Source organism: Pelmatolapia mariae, linkage group LG22 (genome assembly GCF_036321145.2).
Source record: "Pelmatolapia mariae isolate MD_Pm_ZW linkage group LG22, Pm_UMD_F_2, whole genome shotgun sequence".
NCBI lineage: Eukaryota > Metazoa > Chordata > Actinopteri > Cichliformes > Cichlidae > Pelmatolapia > Pelmatolapia mariae.
Genome location: NC_086245.2, coordinates 33,796,122 through 33,811,145, shown reverse-complemented (window position 1 = coordinate 33,811,145; position 15,024 = coordinate 33,796,122). Strand labels below are relative to the sequence as shown.

Sequence of the window (15,024 nt, the reverse complement as noted above, 5' to 3'; positions counted from 1 at the left end):
GCTAGCCATTTTCCCCTCTTCCCCCATGCCTTGAAGACTATTAACCTCCTAAGACCCGAACTCTTCCAGATTTTTTTTCACCTATTTCTTGTTTCTAAGAAAAATGAGAGCCACATATGAGGATATTTGTTTACAATTTTGATAGAACAGTAGCAGTATAACGTCCTCGTAAGTGGATATCAGGCCCTTGTAGAGCAAAATTAAGTATTTTGGTCTAAATAACCCAAAATGTGATGTCCACATATGTGGACGCCAGGTCCTAGGAGGTTAAGTAGACTTACCTCAGAGTTGTGGATAATAAACAAGTTTTTGTAGCTTTGTGGAAGTTTTGCAGCTATAAAGACATCATTGACTTCCACCAGCAATATTTACTCACTGATATTTATCTGTCTGCTCAGTCAGGAAGTCAAAAAATAATTAAAGACATTAAAAGAAGAAGTCTAAGGAGTTTGGAAAGACAAGCATCTGGACTTCTTTAAGTTTTCTTGAAGATGGTTCACCTCTTATCTGAAAAGCTTCTTCAGTTCTAAGCGCAATTGGTGGAGAGTCCCAAAATTTAAGCCCTACGGGAGTGTCCCCAAGAGGGTCATGGACCCCTTATTGATCCTGTACCTAATCACATGAGCCAAGGTGTGAAAAAGTGTGTAGGCACAATCAGCCAAGGTTTCGGGTGGGACTCCCATAGGGCTTAAAATGTGGGACTCTCCACCAATTGCTCTTAGAACTGAAGAAGCTTCTCGGATCAAACATCTTCAAGAAAACTTAAAGACGTCTAGACGCTTTTCTTTCCAAGCTCCTTAGACTACGATGACCTGGATGACTGAGAACCTTAACAGACATATTAAAAGAAGAAACTTTTCTGTGATAGGCTGAACTAGTTTAATGAAGAAGTGAGTTAAATATACTGTTAGTAAGCAAGGTACAGTGAACTATAGTAAGAGTAAACTTATCAAGAAAAGTGCAGTGCAACAAAGGGGCCAAGTCCAACTCCTGAAAAACATGCCCACACCAAAATTCCCCCTACACCAAACTTAACACTTGGCAGAAAGTACCCTTCTTTGGCAACCACCAAACCAGACTCATCCATCAGATTGCCAGCATGATTCATCATCTTATTGTCAATTTTATTGCTGCTGTTCTTTGCAATTAGTGAGACAGAGACAGTTATTATAGTTATTGAGAACTTCATCTATGCTATTCAATAAGGGTAAGTAGTTTAGATGAACTCATCTGGATTGTGTAAAGATTCATACTAAGACATTTGATGTTGCCTGCGGTTATTATTAGCCTTCAGCCCTTCCTTTAGATGCAGACTGTTGGAATTTTAGTTTTGGACCGCTAGAGTAGTGACAGTTAAGAATGTGAATCATATATTGAAGGCTTAGAGGATAGCTGTTGAAGGATTTTAACACACCAATGACATTCTGTTACACTTAATAATGTAACAGAATGTCACCAGTATTGCTGATTTTATGGTGAAAGGGACTTGATTGTATACCAGTTATATGTGTGTTTTACTTAGAGATAGTCACATACCTCAACCTCACTGTAATGTGAATCTGAGTCAAGGTGTGGTTATTAGTTACAACAGCTACAGATGTTGAGTGGTTAAGATTTTTGATCCAGTAAATGAGCGAGTCTCAACATCCAAATTTCTGGAGCTTGTTGATAAGAAAAGCCAAGATGACTTTGTCAAAAACTTTGTCACCTCAATTATGGTATCAAAGTGGTGTCTCGAAGATAAACTAATGAGGGCGAACAAGTGGTATGTGTTTGAGGATGCATGTCTACTTTTTATAACTCTTATTACTTTTCCCAGTATCTGTGTTATGACTTCTAGAATTCTAATTAGTGTATGTGAGAAGTCTAGTCTTACAGATAATGTAACATCACACACAGCTAATGATACACAAGATTACACCATTCCTGGCTTAAACATGTTTTTATGTAATAACTGAACCTTCAGCTCCTCTGCTGTGCTACTAACAGGCTATTGTCCTTAAAGTTGATGTTTGTGTGGACCTATAATTTAGTTCTCACAGTAAATCCAGTGGAAGTGGAATCGCAGTACTGAAAAAGAACAATTAGAAGAGTGTGTATTTGTCAATGCATTATTATTTTACCAGAGAGCACTTAGCTTTTAGATTGCTAATGTGGTTCTCCATAATGCTAACATTGATAATGAATGTTATTTTGATGGGCGTTTTTACAGTCAGCTCTTAAGGACTGGAATTGAATCACCTCTACTGGAAAGGGTTATGAAAGGCTGACCGTGAAATGTCAAGATTTTGACAAGTTCTTGGTTTTATGTTTATCTATTCTTTATAATCTATTCAATAGAAAAATAAAAAATATATATTATCTTTTTCAGAGAGTAGTTGTTGCAAAGTAATCACAGCAAAATATTTTTGGGGTCTAACTGTGCTTCTTGCTATAGTAACACTGTGCTCAAGATGTCATATGTATGTATGTTCACTCTTAAAGCTAAATACACTAAGTGAATATGGGAGTAAAAACTCCAAAATTAGCTGATGAACAAAGTACACAGGCTAAGCTACCAGAATATCTACTGCCACTGTAAACTGAAATTAGTTTATTAGAAAGTTAAAGACAAAAAGTCAAAGGGATTAAACATCCATGTACCTGTTATCATTATATAGATTATTATCCACTTCCATGCTGCTCTTTACACTGAGGAGAATAAACAGTACATCAGTTTGGTGTTTGGAAGCTGCTGATTTCAGACTTGCAAAGTGTCTGTTTTTAACGCTGAATGCATGAAGCTGCGTACAGAGTACATGATATTTTCTCTGACAGCAAATACCCGATGGAAGGTCAAAAGTCTTCACTGGGCTAAAACATTTAATCTGGAATTCCTTCACACTGTATTTTGTTAATAGTGTATGTTATTTATCATGAATTAATCAAGAATCATTTCACCAGAGAGGGATATATATATCATATATATGGTCTGAAGAGGACCATATATATGATATATATATATATGATATATACACCATCAGCTTCCTCAGAAGGAAGCTGATGGTGAAAATAAGAGTTCTGCTTGATCCCTGCGATAAACTTCAGTCCTCCTGATATTTCTGAAAGAACGTATGCCTTGGTGAACATATGCAACAGAACATCTGGCACAGGACAGCTATGATGAAAGAAAAAGAAGTCTCTCTTCTGGACCCATGAATCCAGCTTGTTGTTTCCCCCCAAAGTAAATGTAGCTGATGATAGTATTGTTGTTAAATAAAAATAACAAATTAAACCTCTAGAAAAACTTCAACTGCTGTGTTTTTAAATTTAACATGCAGTTGAAAGTTTTTAGCTGAATGTTGAATGTTTTAGTTGTTTTTAGTTGAATGTCAAAGGCCTCCCTCTCTGTTTAAAATGACGGTAACAAAAACTAAGGAGTGACAAATTATTTCATTATTGACAGCAACACAGGTGTGTAGGATAGCTAACAACAACACTATAACATAGTGTGTATGCTAGCGGCTAACCTAGCTAACGCATTAACAATAGGAATTCAGAATGATGCTACATGTTGTATAGAGCAGCGGTCCCCAACCCCCGGGCCACGGGTCGTTTGGTACCGGGCCGTGAGAGTTGAGACTCGGGTGTGAAATTGATGGTTTTCGGGGGGTTTTATCATTAACTCGGTTTCCCTGGGTCTTTCCCGTGTTGCAGTTGTGTGTCTTATTTTAAAAGAAATATTCACGCGTTACCATAGTGACCAGAGAGCATTACGGGGCAGAGAGGAGGATGTTACTCTCAATGTTGTTGGCGCTGTTGTGTTCCCACCTTATTACTAAATTAGGCAAAGCACTCTGAATTAAATCAGGACATAAAGCGCGGTCTTTATCTGGCTTTATTGAACACTGTCCATCTGACAACTAGCCACCTAACGGGGCCGCCCTCGGACAACAACATCCGGTTCAAAGGTCATCACCTTAAGACATAGCCATATATCAATACATGACATCCCCCTTTTCCTTAGATTCAAACTTTAGTCTTAATAACTTTGATGTCTTTTTTTTTTTCAACATTAAACATTCTTTCTTGTCTTACTTTCTAACAATTATATTTTCTAACTGTCTCACCACACGTACCCCTTTTCCTTCCAATATATACATGTACACATACACATATGAACTTACAACTTGAAACTTGCCCATTTTAAGTTACCTCTTCACCTTAACATATTATAGTTTATTTCACCACAAAATCACGAAACCTCTCAGGTATCTTTTTAGCCCTCTGTGATCTACTTGATCTCTCTGGCCCATGGGAGCCCTCTTGTGGTGTTGGAGTGAAGGTGTCAGTCTTTGTGGGTGTTTCATCTTCCTCCCTTTCAGGTATAGTGTTTTGTTCGTAGTGTCCTTTTCTGGTCTCGTTCGTCTCGTATTTCTTCACGTGTTGTATTCCGGTGATAGCGAGCTCCTGTTGGTGATTCAATAATGACTTGGTTTCCAGTTCTGCTTACAACTTTGTGTGGTGTTGCATTGAATGGTGTTGTAAACTTGTCCACTTTGTCTTGTTGAACCAGCACTGTGTCTCCCGTGTCAACTTTTGAATACTCAGCTCCCCGTCGTTCATCAGCAGAAATCTTTGATTTTCCTTTCTGTTCAGCGTCTCTGTCACGCACGTCCAACTCTGTTGTTTTCGCCTCACTGATGTTCGGTAATTTTCCTCTCATTTTGCGGTTGAACAGGAGTTCTGCTGGACTTTTGCCCGTGGTTGGATGTTCAATGCTGCGATACACTGTTACATATTTTCTTAGCTCTCGCTTCCAGTCAAGTCCTTCGGCTTGTGCGATCCTGATTCTTTTCATTAACGATGCATTTTGACGTTCCACTTCTCCATTTGCTTGAGCCCATTTTGGTGTAGTTCTTATATGTTTGATTCCATTAGTTTCACAATATTCTCTGAACAACTCAGATTTGAACTGTGGGCCGTTATCAGATTTGATGGTAACTGGTAGCCCATGTCTGCTAAATGTACAGTCAATAGAGTCAATGACTTTTTCAGCAGTTGTAGATGACATTACATCATACTCATAGTATCGGCTGTAGTAATCTACCAGTACAAGTATTGAGTGGTTCGAAGGTAGCTATGGGCAGAAATCTGTGCCATCAGAAACTGAATTTGAATAAGTTAAATTTGAATTTGAATTGTAACTTGAATAAATGCTTTTGAAAACTGAATTTGAATTAGTCTAATTTGAAATTGAATTTATGGTTTGAAAATGATCATCACTAAATTGAAATTGAATTTTATATATTGAAAATGAATTCATTTGCTTTGAAACTGCATTTTATCCTTTAAAAATTCAGCTCTCGAATAATTTCACTTTCACTCTCACCATTCAGTTTCAGTTCTACAATTCAATTTCAGTTCCAAAATTCAGTTTTTTGGAACTTACTTCCGGATCCGGTTCAAGAGTAAACGAGCGCAGATTAATAGAACTACGTTTTACCAGCGGGCCGAAAGTGTTACTGACGGGAATCTACAGCATCTTGAGCTCAATTAAGACTTCAGAAGTCATTCGTCATGTCGAATGACCAGCGGATAAACTCTCAGGTTGGTAATAAATGTATTACATGTATAAGAACAAGCGTCATGTTAACAATTGATAGCTGTACAGAAACTTTTATGCTTATTGTAGCTGTTAGCTAAAAACGCTAATTTAGCCTAGTTTGCCCTGGATTTAGCTTTGACAAACAAATATGATCGACTGTTTCTAGTAGAAATCCAAAGTTGTCATCTTGTACCCTGTCAGAGCCCTGTATGCTTGCAGAGACCCCTACAGTAGGGAAACAGGCAAAACTGTGTCCAAACCTTTGTATTTTAGCTTTATTTATGTCTTACACAGCATCCCAACTCTTTAGCTAACTTAATAACTTTAGCTAAAGTGAATAGTTAGTCTAATTCATTAGTGCAGCATTACTGGATCACCTCCGTTTGAAGTGATATGATATGTGACTATCACTGTGTTTAACTACCATAATAATTCTTAGGGTACTGAGTGCATGCTTAGTTTTTTTTTTTTTTTTTAAAAACATACTGCTCCATTGCTATGTTTGACAGGCTGAAGTTGTCAGGTCACCTCCTAAATCGATCATCTTTTACAGGTGTTTTGTGCCAGAAATGGAGTGTCCACTGAAGACTGAAGATACTGAATCTCTACGCATTGCCATTGATCCCGCTTGTGCCTTCATCTAGACAAGAGACATCAACTTAACCACTCTCACATGCTCTGTACCTACATCACCTTCCCTGACAGTCGTAGCTTGGCTCATCTGAGGGTGAAATTATAAGAATGTGTTATTTTGCAAAGTGCTCTCTAGGGTTCCTAAATAAAATATGGCATTGAGGTCATTTCTTTTGAATTAATCCCTTCTTCTGAAATATAAGAACCTCTCCTGGTTTTAATGGCACTTTGGATTTCCTTACTTTCTGTTCCACTCCCAACCCCAAACAGATGCTGACACAGTAACATGGAAGAGGGAAAGAAGTTGGAAAGGACTACTATAAATAAACCTAATGCCTAACAATGAAAAATGTAAAATAAGAACAATAATAATAATAATAAAGATAAAAGATGAAGTAACAAGTTTTTTGTTTATTCCAAATGATCATCCAGATGTCTGTGACATGTGATGACAAACACCATAATGGAAGGCCTTTGTCATCACATGCTTAAACTCATATATTTTTGCATATGCTGAACAGGCAGTCAGACATGCTGTAACTGTGGGGTAGAAAACTGCATGAACACCATATGGCAGGGGTCTCAAACTCCAGTCCTCGAGGGCCGCTGTCCTGCAACTTTTCCATGTGTCCCTGTTGCAACACACCTAGTAGGTCATTAGCAAGAGTATAGAACTTGAATGCATGCTGAGTTGGCAATTCAGCCATTTGATTCACGTTACAGCAGCTCATGAGTGAATGAACATGGTGCAATAAAAGTATTTTAGAAGTATATGTTTCCAAATACATACATTTACTTAAATTTACTTGAGTAGGTAGGGTTAGGGGTTGCCACCTCAGCATGCAGTCAAGTTCTATACTCTTGCTAATGACCTACTAATTGTATTCAGGTGTGTTGCACCAGGGACACATGGAAAAGTTGCATGCATCCCTCGAGGACTGGAGTTTGAGACCCCTGTCATATTCCATATGACAGGTGTGGTTGAACTGCATGAAGACTCTGAAGTTTCTCTTCTCTTCTGGCAGGACAGGAATGTGGCCTTGTCCTGTGAGCCACCGTAAGGATGTACTTGGAGTAGAACTGGACTGTCACCGGCCTCAGGCTCTTCACCTTTTCAAAGACAAAGCAGTCATTTAGATAAAATATTAGATATTGTTTACCTGTAAATGCACAAAGAGAATTTAGAAATGTAATTATTGTCAAGAGTGAAAAAGCACTGATAGTATAATCTACAGCTGTGGCCAAACGTTTAGAGAATGAGAAGTGTTGTTTATTTACAAAGTTTGCTGCTTCAGTGATAGTTGTATATCATATTATATCACTTCAAACAGGTGGTCCAGTAATGCTGCACTAATGAATTAGACTAACTATTCACTTTAGCTAAAGTTATTAAGTTAGCTAAAGAGTTGGGATGCTGTGTAAGATATAAGTAAAGCTAAAATACAAAGGTTTGGACACTGTTTTGCATGTTTCCCTACTGTAGGGGTCTCTGCAAGCATACAGGGCTCTGACAGGGTACAAGATGACAACTTTGGATTTCTACTAGAAACAGTCGATCATATTTGTTTGTCAAAGCTAAATCCAGGGCAAACTAGGCTAAATTAGCTTTTTTAGCTAACAGCTACAATAAGCATAAAAGTTAGTGTACGGCTATCAATTGTTAACATGACGCTTGTTCTTATACATGTAATACATTTATTACCAACCTGAGAGTTTATCCGCTGGTCATTCGACATGACGAATGACTTCTGAAGTCTTAATTGAGCTCAAGATGCTGTAGATTCCCGTCAGTAACACTTTCGGCCCGCTGGTAAAACGTAGTTCTATTAATCTGCGCTTGAACCGGAACCGGAAGTAAGTTCCAAAAAACTGAATTTTGGAACTGAAATTGAATTGTAGAACTGAAACTGAATGGTGAGAGTGAAAGTGAAATTATTTGAGAGCTGAATTTTTAAAGGATAAAATGCAGTTTCAAAGCAAATGAATTCATTTTCAATATATAAAATTCAATTTCAATTTAGTGATGATCATTTTCAAACCATAAATTCAATTTCAAATTAGACTAATTCAAATTCAGTTTTCAAAAGCTTTTATTCAAGTTACAATTCAAATTCAAATTTAACTTATTCAAATTCAGTTTCTGATGGCACAGATTTCTGCCCATAGGTAGCGGTCCCAGTAAGTCTACCGCGACATCTCGCCATGGGCCATCCGGTAAAAGTGTGTTTCTCAGTGGTTCAGGTGGATCTGGTCTGGCTACTATTTGACATCCGTGACAAGCTTTACAAAATTTTTCTGCAGCTTTGTCCATCCCTGGCCACCAAACTTTTGTTCTGAGGTGTTGTTTGGTTCCAACAATTCCTAAATGTCCTTCATGAGCTAGTGACAGTGCTTGAGCTCTGAGGTTTTCTGGCAATACAATGTGGGTTCCCCGCAAAACTATGTAGCCAATGACACACAGTTCATTTGCAATGGGTGCATATGCTTTGCATTTTTCAAAGTGTCCATTTTCAATAGCTTTTCGCACTTCTGTTAATTCTGAGTCTGTAGCAGAGGCTTCTTCAACCTCTCTTGTTGTGAGTGCTTTTGGAGTAGCATTAACTGCGACAAATCTCACATATTCTTCAGATTCATGCTTGTGTACCTCTTTTGACGTGGTGTCAGAGAGCAGTCTTGACAGTGAATCCGCAATGTTTTGTTTTCCCGCAATGTGCACTACTTTAAAGTCATATGGTTGCAGTCTGAGAACCCATCTTTCTATGCGTGCACAAGGTTTAGATCTCTGGCTGTATATGACCTCTAATGGCTTGTGGTCTGTGATGAGGTCAAACTTCCTGCCATACCCATATGGATGTAGTCTCTCACATGCCCATACCAGTGCTAGGGCTTCTCTTTCTGTTTGAGGATATCTTCGCTCACAGTCTGTTAAACTCCGACTCACGTAGCACACTGGTACCTCTTCTCCGTTCTGTATTTGTATTAGCACTGCGCCCAAGCCTACAGGGCTTGCATCTGCTATGACTCTGGTTGGGGCTTCTTTGTCAAAATATGCTAGGGTACCTGCTCTGGCTAACTCAGTCTTTAGTCTTTCAAACGCTTGCTTTTGTTCTGGCCCGAATGTAAACATAGTTTCTTTTCGAGTTAAACGTCTAAGCGGTTCAGAGAGTGTAGCAAACTGTGGTATGAACCTGCTACTGAAGCCTACCAGTCCGAGAAAGCTTCTCACCTCAGTAGCATTCTTCGGTTCTCGGGCTTCCACCACAGCTCTCACTCTTTCTTCAGTTGGGCCGATGCCTTTCTGCGTCAGCAGTATTCCTATGAACACAAGTCTGTCCATGTTGAACTGACACTTCTCTGCGTTTAGTGTCAGGCCACAGTCAGAGAGTCTCTTCATCACAGCATGCAGGCGCTTATCATGGGTTTCCTGGTCTGGTGCATGTATGATTACATCATCTGAAATGTTCTCAACTCCTTCAATGCCAGCTAGTGCATTGGCGATCTCATGCTGATATTGCTCACTAGCTGATGAGACTCCAAATATTAGCCTTTTGTATCGGTACACTCCGTTATGCACTGCAAATGTAGTTATCTCTCTTGACTCTGGGGTAAGCTCTAGCTGATGGTATCCCCACTTGAGATCGAGTTTGGTGAAGATTGCAGAGCCGTTTAGTCCTTGCAAGATTTCATCCACAGTGGGTATGGGGTATCTTTCCCTGATTATTGCCTCATTTGCTTTTCTCATGTCTAAGCACATTCTGATCTTTGTCACATTTCTTTGGGAGCACCACTACAGGATTTACCCAAGGTGTAGGTCTTTCTACGCGTTCTATGATGTCCATGTCGATTAGTTCATTGATCTTTTTCTCCACTGCATCCCTCAAATGATAAGGTATGCGCCTCAGTGGCTGTGCTACTGGTTTCACATTTGGATCAATGTACAGGCTGATCTGTTTGGTGTTTAGCTTTCCTACTCCTTTGAACACTTTTGGATACTTTTCTTTAAGAGTGTGCTTTAAATCTGTGACAGCCGCCACATTTTCACCTATTTTCAACACTCCTAACTTTATAGCAGTCTTTTTCCCCAGGAGTGGTTCACCATTACCTCTAATCACAATAAATTCAGCATCTCCAGCCCTGTCACCAATCTTGATTTCACATCTGAATGCACCTTTAACCGTGAGTGCCTGTGCTGAGGAATATGCATATAAATTCCTCTGCTCTTTGGGTACATAGGAGTGACATTTTATCTTTTTAGCTTTTAGCTTTTCCCATATGTTTTCTCCCATCACATTACTTGTAGCTCCAGAGTCAACTAACATTTTCAACTCTATTCCCCCAACAGAAAAGGTAAGTTTCTCAGGTACATTATCATCATTTACAGTAAATGCATAATCATCTTGTTCAACAGCATTCACATTTTGTTTCTTTTGTCTTTTTGTACGACACATTTTTGAAAAGTGGTCCTTACCATTGCACTTGTGACATGTTTGTCCTCGTGCTGGGCATTTGGGATCTTTGCCCATGTGGTCAGTATAACCACACCTGTAACACTGTCTGTCTGTTTTATTATCATCTTTCATTTTTCCCTTTGGTCTGTTGTTCTTCTCTTTCTTTGCTGTAAAAATCCGGCTGACCGTGTCCTCTCCTTTCTTTTCCCCGGCGATGCTCATCGCCGCCATCTGCTCCTCCACGCGTTCACAGTGTGAAGCCACCTCCAACGTGCGAGTTAGGGTTAAGCCTGGACCCTCCTCAAGCAGCTTTCTCCGTACATATTCAGAAGTGCATTTACTCAGGATAGCGTCCCTTATCTGGTTATCATTGTCAACTTGAAAGTCACAGTCTTTTGCAGCTCGCCTCAAACGTGTACAAAATTGTTGCACAGTCTCACCTGGTGTTTGGGACAATTTGTGGAGAGTTTGGCATGCGTATGCTGCATTCACTTGAGGAACAAAATAAGTGTTGAGCGCAGTCACCGCATCAGTGTAATCCGTTGCCTCTCCCGTCTGTGGTAGAGTGGAGAAGACGTCCTGCACGTCCTGTCCGGCCAAGAGCAGTAGAAGAGCGCGTCTCCGCTGTCTGATCGCGTCCGTAGCATCATCCGTTAAAATAAGACCTTTCCCATCAGCAAACAACTCGAAGGATGTTAACCACCGCGTCCATCTCGGTCCGAGCGTAGCTGGATCAGTGTAGCAGGCGAACGGTTGAATACCTGACTTTTCCATGTTAGCCCACAAGTTTTCGCTAACACCGCGCCGCCGCTGGGTCTACTTCTCACAAAAACAAATCCTTGTTTGTGTCATCCTCGTCGCCATTGTTGTGTGCCCACCTTATTACTAAATTAGGCAAAGCACTCTGAATTAAATCAGGACATAAAGCACGGTCTTTATCTGGCTTTATTGAACACTGTCCATCTGACAACTAGCCACCTAACGCCCCGTTAGGTGGCTAGTTGTCACCCTCGGACAACTAGCCACCTAACGGGGACAACAACATCCGGTTCAAAGGTTATCACCTTAAGACATAGTCATATATCAATACATGACAGGCGCATTTCAGGAGGACACTACTAATAAAGTTACACAATTACACAGTTAATTCACGTTTATTGTTATATTTACAAAATACCAGTTTTTATCGTATCATTTTATTTTGTTGTATTTACCTTAGTTTAACAAACCATTAGACACAGTAAAACCATCAGCAGAGATCGTTAAAAAAAAACAAAACAGAGCAGCGAAGCTGTGTAAAAAGTGCAGGGGGACGTTTGTGTGATCACATCCAGTGGGTGTGTGGGTGGCAGTATCTCGCTTCAAAAATGTGACATGGTAGCCCCTATAACTGGAAAATTTTGGCTTCACTTTTATACGGTGAGAAGAAATGGAGCCATGTTGTGCATTTTTATACAGTTGTTGCTCAGACCTAACTTATTAAAATGATTAGTATAGTGTTAGAACAAGAAAAACAAGGTTAAAATATGAAACTAAATGTATTAAGATACATGACTAATGAAAACTGTGACTTTCCCTTTGCAAAAAGCATGACCGCTCATCTGATTCTTCTCCGACCTCTCTGTTTTTGTACATTTCACAGGTCCATGGGGTCGTTGTATGGGAAGTGAATGTGGTCCTGGAGGCAGCCAGAGTAGAGCGGTATGGTGTGCTCATTCTGAAGGTTGGACCACCCTGCATACCAACTGTGACCAAGCAGAACGACCAGACAACCAGCAGAGCTGCTTCAGGGTGTGTGACTGGCACAAAGAGCTATATGACTGGCAGCTGGGTGCCTGGAACCAGTGTGTCCCAGTGATGCGCAGTGCAAGGGTGCAGCGTCCTACTACATGCACTCAGGGAGAGGAAGGAATTCAGACCCGTGAGGTGGGCTGTGTTCAAAAAGCAAAGGGGGAGCCTGCAGAAGATGCAATCTGTGAATACTTTGAGCCCAAACCACGACTAGAGCAGGCCTGTCTCATCCCATGTCCTCAGGACTGTGTGGTGTCTGAGTTTAGCCCATGGACTCCCTGTTCTAAAACCTGCGGGATAGGGTTACAGAACCGCATTCGCTTTGTTCTGGCTCCACCATTGTTTGGTGGGGCAGCCTGCCCAAATCTGACTGAATTTCAGACATGCCAGCTAGGTCCCTGTCAGGGAGAAGAGAGCCTTTACAGTCTCAGGGTGGGTCCCTGGGGCCCATGCACTGTTCCACTGCCAAGGCAAACCAGACAGGCAGACAAACCACCAAGAGAGAGTGAAAAACAACCCCGGGAAAGTGATAAACTTTCTAATGAGGGAGACAAACTCACCAAAGAGGGTGAAAAACCACCCAGAGGAGATGGCAAACAGACCAGAGAGGGTGAAAAACAATCAAAAGAAGGAGACAAACAGCCCAAAGAGGGCGAAAATCCACTTAAATCCAAAAGAAAACTGGGCAGGGGAAACAGGAATAGGAAATCAGACAGGCCATCGCGACTGGCTGATCGGCCGAAGCGACAGAAAAAAGCGAAAAACAAAGAAAAAAGAGAGAAATTAAGAGAGAAAGTCCAAGAGAGGTTAAGGGAGAGGGGCAAAGCAAAAGATCCTGAGACCAGAGAACTCATCAAAAAGAAGAGGAACAAGAATCGTCAGAACCGCCCGGGAGGAAAGTTCTGGGACCTACAAATCGGTTTTCAGACCAGAGAAGTGACCTGTGTGCATAAGAGCGGTGCTGTCGAAGCTCTCAGGTAACCATGACTGAAATATAATAAAGAAAATAAACTATTATCTGTGTCACCACAGATTTTCTACCATTGTCACGGTTCTATCCTTCATAGAGTATTGATATAATTTTCTTTGTCAGCATGTTAGCTTGTCTTCTTTTTTTTTAAATCAGTTACAGACTGAGAGCTATAGTTAAATCTTTGAGATCTGATCTCTGAGTTTGTCTTAGAGTTGACAATTGTTATTCTATTCATTACTGTTTTTAAATTAAAGTCAATGATAATTTCATTTTTTTAATAAAGATGAAAAATCACCCAAAAATGTGTTTTATAAATATTTTATCATGCCCCCATTAACAAGATTACTGTCAGTTTTAATTCATGAAAATGTAACATAATTAATATACACAGCTTCCAAGCTCAATCACTGTTTTTGTATTCATTCATTTTTTCTTTTAAAAACATAACTTGCCTTGCATCCATCAAAAGCTGAGGCAGGAATAGGCTGACGTGGTTATAGCACACCATAAACCACAACCTGATTCACTAGCTGGCCTGCAGGGATATCAGAGACACAGCTGACAAAGTTGTTGCTGTCAGTGTTTAAGCAACTTAAAGATCATAAAAGTTAAGTAGGACACACAACTGGTTAGTTTGTAGCTGCCTGGATAGGTTAGGTCAGTGCTGATGTTTTGGTATTTGAGAACGTTAACTCTGAATTAAACTAAGTGGTATTAAACGTATGAGCCACCCAATAACTGCCACATTTTCCAAAATACAGTTGCTGATTTGTTTGTTTGTTGTTTTTAACTTAAACTATACAGTAAATAATTAAAAAGGCTAGTAAGCCCAGGGTTTAAAATACTCAATGTCAGTCAGTGTGGCAAACATAATTTTAGCTTTGAGCATCTAACCACAGGCTAGAGGACTGGGGGATATATACAGTGTTAACTTTGGCAGAAGTAAACTCCTATAAAATTTTAGATTTCAGATCCAAACTATTGTTTCTGTGTATGCCAAAAATAATTCATAAGTAGAATAAAAAAACTTCAGGTTTTCCATTGCATTTACATTTGGCTCATTACTTTTAGTAAAATAACAATAAGATTCTCAGTTTTTTTTTATCACCTGTCCAGTAACTTTACACTTTACACATGAGCCATATAAACCATAATAAGAAACAGGCCATTTAACATGTAAAGCCTCATATGGTCATAATCAAAACATGGTGCAGAGGCTTGCAGGTCAATTGAGGCAAAATGAGAGTAAAATAAAACAATTAACCTAACACAGAAAAGCAAAGAATGTGTGTGTGTTAAAATCTAAAACATCCAGAGAAGAAGAAAAATGGAAGTGTTAGAGAAGCTGAAAAAAGAGAGAAGCATCACATCATTATCCCAAATAATTTTCTTTTGAAAAAGTTAAAGCAAACGCAGTGATAAAAACAACAACAGCAATTTTAAAGCAGCCCTGTCTTCCAACAAAGCCACGACCTGTGGAAGCAGCCACAGAAAATACAAATAAATGACTTGGATTTTTGGAACTTCAGTATGCCGATTATCACATTAGCTGACTCAGACAGAGAAAAGCCTTAGAGTGAACGAACGGTAAC

At 39.7% G+C, this 15,024-nt stretch overlaps 1 protein-coding gene and 1 long non-coding RNA gene across 2 annotated transcripts in view; one reads left to right on the top strand and one right to left on the bottom strand.

Annotated features, from left to right (window-relative positions):
* thsd7aa (thrombospondin, type I, domain containing 7Aa) overlaps positions 1-15,024 on the top strand; it is a 162,845-nt gene that overhangs the window by 41,202 nt on the left and 106,619 nt on the right. Inside the window, exon 2 of the mRNA XM_065471423.1 lies at positions 12,311-13,436. Coding sequence (XP_065327495.1) covers positions 12,311-13,436 — 1,126 coding nt within the window. The remainder of the gene's footprint in view (positions 1-12,310; positions 13,437-15,024) is intronic.
* LOC135933305 (uncharacterized) lies at positions 6,612-8,001 on the bottom strand. Its single transcript, XR_010573720.1, has 2 exons — positions 7,927-8,001; positions 6,612-7,330 (listed from the first exon to the last, which is right to left on the bottom strand). It is a non-coding gene; the product is annotated as an uncharacterized LOC135933305 (long non-coding RNA).